The following is a 7888-nucleotide window of genomic DNA, read 5'->3' on the forward strand; positions in this document are numbered from 1 at the left end:
TTCTTAGATATTTACTATCTCACTTTTTATTTTCAGTCATTTATTTTTTTGCTATTTAGTTTTCAGTAATTTACTTTACTGTCAAGTTATCTAAGATTTGATCAAACCTCATCAAATTATTTGTTTAATTAGAATAGCCAATTGATTAAAGTTGCTTGATCTATCAATTTTTACGGGATCGACCTCACTCATAGTGAGTTATTACTTGATTATGACCCGGTGCACTTGTCGGTGAATATTGTTTATCAAATTCGTATCAGCTATGTGAATGGTTAATTTCATTTTTAATTATATGTTTAATTTTTTCGCCGATAAGAGGACTGGATAAAAAAAAAGTGACGACGTTGATATTTGCTATGAGAGATAGATTAATATGCCAACCAGTGTGGCCGATGAAGAATGGAGTGTCGCCGATGAGAGGGTTTAATTTGGAGTGTAGTGTTGTGGTGGTCAACAAGGTAAGAAGGGGATGATTAAAAATTGAAATGTGAAAAATAAGGTTTTTAGTGAGAATAATTAAGGAAAGATTTTTTTATTTTAAATTTTGTTGGGTCAAAATTATAGCCTGTTATTCGTGTTATTCACAATTTATTGTCTATCTAACAAAGTCGTAAAAAATTAGTGAAAGAGGAGAAAAATCGGAGGAAAAAAAAACAAGGAAAAGAAAATGAACAATAATGAAAAAGACGAAATAGACAAATTCTTTGTAAATGACCTACTTTAACTTTACTTGAATATCGGATTTAGTTTGATTATGCACTAAAACAATTTATACTGACTATATTAATAATATTAATCTAATTTTGCAAAAAAAATAAAATTAAATGCGTAATAAATGTATCATCTAACCCCCATGGATAAGATATGTTCTAATGTCTAAAGTTGTCCCCAAAATAGTTATACATTCTCCAAGCTTATTGTTGTCCTTCTCCAAATTCCCCTCGCCCAACAATTTTTCACAAAACCAAAGAAAGGGAAGAAGAAAAATATGAGCGATGTTCTAAGCCCCTTCACAGTGTCACCCCCTCCTCCATCATCTTCCACCCCAAGCAACAAGAACGGCATGCCGATGTTGTACTATGGCCTTGTTGTGGTTGGAACCGCAGCCATAGTGCTTGCCATATACAACCTCATCATCATCAAACGCTGCAACCGCCGCCGCAACGCGCCGGATCAGTCTCCAACAACACCAAATAATAATAATAGGTTGATTCAGGTGGTTGTTACTACCACTAATTCCGGTGAAGGAGTTAGAAGCTTTGAAAACAATAATTACTATGCAGCATCGCAAAGGAACTACTTGCTCTCAAGTTTCAAGTACAAGAAAGAAAAAATGACATCAGCAATATCAAAGGAAGGTTCTTTTGTTTTTGTTGATGGTGGTAGCGATGAGTGCCCTGTTTGTTTATCAGTGTTTGAAGAAGGAGAGGAAGTGAGGAAGCTTCCAAGGTGCAAGCACTCGTTTCATGCTCTTTGTATAGACATGTGGCTTTACTCTCACTTTGATTGCCCAATTTGTAGAACACCTGTTGGGCCCTTTTCCCACCCTTTTCCCGCCGAGAATTCTCGCAGCCGCAGCGGCATCTCTGCTTGAGATTTTGAGGAATATGTGGGGCCGGGGGCCATCTTTGCCTTATGGGTACGGTGGACATTGGCAACTGAAGGACAACTTCAACACCACCACACTTAGCTTAGGTTCCTTACTCCTTTGGACTGACTTAGGTTATGTTGTGTAGGAAATTATTTTATATATATTATTTGTTCAATATTGTAAATATCTTATTTAATTTATACCATCCTTGAATTTAAATTTTATATATAATCAGAAAGGATAATACTACGGGTACACTAAAATTACACGTAAAATCAACCATCAAAGTTAGTCACTAATATAAAATATATGTTGAAATATAAATACTCATTGAAAATAAATTAAATTATACATGTATTTATATATAAATATATTGATGACTGATTTTAGTGGCTGATTTTGATGTAGAAATAATACTTTTGAATTAGAAAAAGTTAGTATAACAAATATTATTGTGAAAAACTTTGTTGCGAAATTAGTCATTATATAGTTTAGTATATTTATAGGATTTAAATCTTTTAAAGTTTAAATTTTACTTTAGAGAGTGTTTTTGCTGAGTTTGGCCGGTGTATAGCTCGTCCGTCAATGAATGTCTTCAAGTTTCTCGTCGGGATGAGTTATACGTCGGCAAGGAGAGAACAAGGGGGTGGGTACCTGCAAAAGACACTCCGACGCTCAAATCAGTAAGTGTTTAAGAGGTATATAATAATTCTATGAATATAGAATGTAAGACATGAAATGAAAGTTATCATGTGTTATATTGTGTTTATAATAATTCTATGAATATAGAATGTATTGTTTATAATAATTTTATGAATATAGAATGTATTGTTGAGATTAGATATAGAATGTTCTTTTTATAGGCATAAAATTGATGAATAGAATTGATGTTATGACCGTTTGGTCATTAAGATAGAAATGATGGTTATTAAGTCGGTAATGAAGGTGTCAGTTACAAACAAAAGAATGAATGATAGTTAACACCGAGTTATAACTCATAATGCATAATAAAGACTGAGTTATAAGGTGACGGATCACAGCCCCCAAGCTTTGTCCGCCGATCATATGATCCAGGCTAAGCTTAGAAAATAAAATGAGTTATAACTCGATTAAAAGATGAGTGAATAATGATATGGTGAGCCCCCAAGCTTAGTCGGGTTATTATGTCAGCACTTATTCAAAAAATAATTGAGTGATAAGAGTCATTCAATCAAGATAGTTGTGTGGGGGATACTTTTCCGCTTAAGAACAATTTTAGCATTTGATTGTATATGAACTGAAAAGTTCAGAGATAGATATCCGTTAACGGAATCGATTGTATGATCCGAGGATATAATGGTTAATTGTCTTGGAAATTTTCCCGACCCACAACAACTTATTGATAAATTTCTCTCTCAAAGCAATTAGTTATTGAATATTTACAATTTACAGTGAAGGTCTGACATGAATAACATAAATTGAGAAAATGAATAGGTATAAAGTCGTAACATATATTGAGTAATATATATTGTAAAAGTAAAATAGTTCAAAGTAAAAAAATATACCTTAAAGTTGATAATTATAGAGAAGAAGACGACATATATGAATGTCATACATGCCAAATGTGAATATCTGAATTTTGTTTTGTAGGACATGCTTTAATTTGATAATAAAGCAGTAAGATAACAGTTATTGATGAATTATACATTTAGTATAATGTTTCTAGCAGTTACAGTATGACGAGGGATTTTCCTCGTGTAATAATAGTAAATTGCCTGTTTAATTTTCTACATTAAACAAATAGTAACATAAAATTTAATAGTATAAAATGAATAGTGTAACAGTTATATACAATTGATATATAATTAATTTTTGATGGAATCCAATTTTAATATTTAAACTCATAATTACTGTCATTTAATTGTATAAATGAAATCATTAAGCAGTAAGAATATAATACATAAGAAATAAAAAAGCAATTGACATGGTTGTTATATGTCATTATTGTATAGAACATATATTGAGTTTTGAATATAACTAATAAATCAGTAAGTATTAGTTACTCAAAATATAAATGTAAAAGTATGTTGAATAAAATATATAATTTTACTTGTGTAAATAGAGAACTTTGAAAAAAAAAAAGCAAATTTGATAAGTGAATTTGTGCTCGGATTGATTGAAAACCGAGTTCGTTTCGGGTTGATTGAAAGCTGAGTTTATTCTCGGATTGGTTCATTAATCGATTATGAGATGTGAAATATTATGATACGTAAAAATGAAGTAATTTGAATGTATAAAGTAAATACTTTATAAAAAGTTACGATAGATTAAAATTTGATAAGAGGTATTAAAAATTTTAAACAAGATTGTTGAGATTGGTTCAAAAATTTGAATGTAAATCAAGTTTTATGAACCTAAGGGGAGTGGGAATTATTTTACTCGTCCTCACAGACGGCGCCAATTGTTCTTGCTGAGTTTGGCCGGTGTATAGCTCGTCCGTCGATGAATGTCTTCAAGCTTCTCGTCGGGATGAGTTATACGTCGGCAAGAAGAGAACAAGGGGGTGGGTACCTGCAAAAGACACTCCGACGCTCAAATCAGTAAGTGTTTAAGAGGTATATAATAATTCTATGAATATAGAATGTAAGACATGAAATGAAAGTTATCATGTGTTATATTGTGTTTATAATAATTCTATGAATATAGAATGTATTATTTATAATAATTTTATGAATATAGAATGTATTGTTGAGATTAGATATAGAATATTCTTTTTATAGGCATAAAATTGATGAATAGAATTGATGTTATGACCGTTTGGTCATTAAGATAGAAATGATGGTTATTAAGTCGGTAATGAAGGTGTCAGTTACAAACAAAAAAATGAATGATAGTTAACACCGAGTTATAACTCATAATGCATAATAAAGACTGAGTTATAAGGTGACGGATCAGAGAGTAAAGTATAATCTTTTATCTTTGAATAGTTTCTCTTTTATATTTATTTTTGGTCTTACTTATAAAATCAATGGTAAGAAATCACACTTTATTCTCTAAAGTGAAATTCAAACTTTAGAAGATTCAAATCCATATTTATATATGTTGTTTCATATACTTTCTTTTTGTCAACACTGCATCTCTGTCTACTAAAATAAAATTCTGACACTTATATATGGTTAAAACTTAAAATAGTAAACATTCCTTTTTCTAATTAATACTATTGAATTTGAGGCTTAAATATGTAATTGGTGCTACGAAAAATATATCTATGAAATATCTAATACTTAAATATAGTTATCTATAATAAAAAATATAATTAAATAGGTATATATTATATAAGTAAAAATAATTATTTTTTAAACTCATAATTTGGTTTTATTTTGAAGAACATATTGAATGATGAGGGGTATATATATCCGAAGTGAATAAAATGATGTGCTAGGGAGATATACCAACGTTTTTTGTGTTAGTAGTTAAATTAATGATTTCAAAGGCAAAATGGCCTGGGTTGGATAAAGTTGAAAAGTTGAAAAGTTGAAGATTCAGCCTTTCCCTCTTCATGGGACCTGAATCCGATGGGGGAAGGGGGAAGGTGTTGGTCTGCCGCACACCCTCTTTCATTGGCTGGATGTAGACCATTCATTTCGGTCCACATGTGTCTACATCTTTAGACTTTTTTCGTCGTCTTCTCATTGATTAATATTAGAGAAAATGTTTTTTGAACATTTAAATTTTAGTATTTTTTGCATATTGATGCGACTTTTATGTGATATTTCACACTAATTTCTTTTACTTTTTCTTTTGAGTTTCGTATTTATTAATTATTAATATCAAAATTTCAAGTGTTTAAATATTATATCTCTTTTCTTATATTATGGGACAGGCCATTGATTGAGGTATTATTAGTTGTACTGTTTTGCCTTTTAGCAATTCAAACTTTGAAATGCATCCATGATCCATCCACAACGTTTGTCCCTTGAGCAGTGGGAGAGTCAATCACTCATTTTTGAGGGGGGTAAAAAACGCAATAAATTTTAAAAGATGATCTAAATTATGTGTTATATGTTGTTGTGGATTTTTATAAAATATTAATAATATTTTATGTTTTATCTTTTTATAATTTAAATAATATTTTTTTATAAAATGTCAATAATATTTTATTTTTTAATAATTAAAATAATATTTTTTTTACAAAATAACAATAGCATTTTGTACTACCATTATAGTAATATACAATATTAAAATGATCCATTCTCATATTTCACACTGAAGTTAAACACTTGAATACCATAACTAAAAAAAATTGAACATAAAATACAGAGATACAATGAAAAAAATGAATTAATTTGATAGAGAGTAAAACATATTTTTATTTTTAAACTTTTTAAAAGTTTTACAACAATATATAAGGCATCAAATGTGAGACATTGTGTTTGAATATATAGTGTAATAAACACTTAAACGCAAAATATACAGATATAATAAGAAATAAATACATTTGGTAGAGGATAAAACATATTTTTTTTAATTTTTAAAAGTTTTAAAAATATATATAATTTTTAATTTAATTCAATTTTCAACATTTGAAATAAAATTTAATTTTACTCTTATTATTAATTCTTTGACGATTAATAGTTAACCATAATTTTTCAAATCTTATTTATATACACATTATCATCATCGACATCCATCACCCTTACTATCACCACCCATAATTTTTACCATCTATTAATTATTTTTAGAGTAATTACTTAAATTAGTTCCTAAAATTTTTGAAATCGGACACTTTAGTTCTTCAAATTTTAAAATATACAAAATAGTCCTCAACGTTTATTTTTGTTAGACAATACAATTCCTTTCTGTTAGTTACTAACGATAATTGCTGACGTAAAATATTAACTCGCACACGTGGCCCGTTAATTGTCTACGTGTGCAAGATGGACAAATCAATCCTAAAGGTAAAATACAAAATAATCTTCGAAAAATTTAAAAAATCTTAAAACAGAGTTCCTAAAAAATTTTTAAAATTTCAAAACAGTACCTTCAAATATTTTTAATCTTTTTCAAAAGTCAACGTCTTATAATATTTTTATTAATTAGAATAATAAAATATTATTAAAAAATATATAATAAATAAAGAATACAAAAATAATAAAATATAATTTTATTCATTGACACTAAAATATCATAATAAATAATATTATTTAATTATTAACATATGATACTTACATTGAGGTTATGTAAAAACTATAATAATAACAACTAAATTTAAGAGATTGTTGTATTATAAAGATCATTATTTATATACCTAAACTCCTAAAATGTTGGCACTAAATAAACTTAAAAGAATATTTATAAGTAAAAAAATTTATTTTTTAATGTTTTCATATAACTATTAATTGTAACAGCACAATAACTTTAACTGTAAGCCAATTTTATGCAATTTTACAACCAATGAATCCCAAAACTCAAAAATAAAACATCAATAAAATACTTGAATTTGCTAAGACATTTCTTCTTCAAGTGTTGTAAAGTATTAGAAATTTTCACATTGTATTAATATTTTGTAAATCATCCGGCCACATTGACCTTGTAATTGACCAAAACTTATAAATTTGATTTCATAGATGACTTAGTTTGCATTGCATACAAGTTTTATAGTGTTACCTTCATGAGTATTTGTACAAATATTCCTAATTATTTGTGTGAAAAATTTTACGTTAAATAAAAGTTCTCCACTAGCTCATTCTCTTATTCATCATTAAAAAATGGTCATAAAATATGATACTTACAAATTAAATTAATATTTTACATGATAAAAAATAAATATGAGTTTATTTAATTATTTTAAATTATTTTTGAAAAAATTTAAAATTAATTTATAATTTAGAATTTGAAAATGCATAATTTTTTTATATATATGAATAATTAAATTAGAGATAAATAGAAAAAAATTTAAAAATTGAAATTTATTAATTTAAAAATAATTATATATAAATAATTTGAAGGGACTATTTTGAATTTTTTTTTAGGAACTTTGAGATTTTTTAACTCTTTGAAGACTATTTTATACTTCATTCTTGGAATTGATTTGTCTAGATTACACACGTGGACACTTAATAGTTATGTGTACGAATCAATGTTCTACGTCAGTAATTACCAATAGTAACTAATAGAGAGGGACTGTATTATCTAACAGAAGTAAACATTGGGTACTATTTTTTGTATTTTGAAATCTGAGAAACTAGAATATCTGATTTTAAAAAATAAATTTGGATAATTACTCTTATTTTTTAGAAACTATTTATTATTATAAAG

The 7888-nt window shown here is 27.7% G+C and overlaps 1 protein-coding gene across 1 annotated transcript; it reads left to right on the forward strand.

Annotated features, from left to right (window-relative positions):
• The first annotated feature begins 857 nt into the window (after positions 1-857).
• On the forward strand, positions 858-1854 carry LOC130970208 (RING-H2 finger protein ATL52-like). Its single transcript, XM_057896215.1, has one exon. It carries the CDS (start codon positions 989-991, stop codon positions 1592-1594), a length of 606 nt encoding a protein of 201 aa, XP_057752198.1. The 5' UTR covers positions 858-988; the 3' UTR covers positions 1595-1854.
• Positions 1855-7888: the final 6034 nt, after the last annotated feature.

This window comes from Arachis stenosperma, chromosome 3 (assembly GCF_014773155.1).
Source record: "Arachis stenosperma cultivar V10309 chromosome 3, arast.V10309.gnm1.PFL2, whole genome shotgun sequence".
Taxonomy (NCBI): Eukaryota; Viridiplantae; Streptophyta; class Magnoliopsida; order Fabales; family Fabaceae; genus Arachis; species Arachis stenosperma.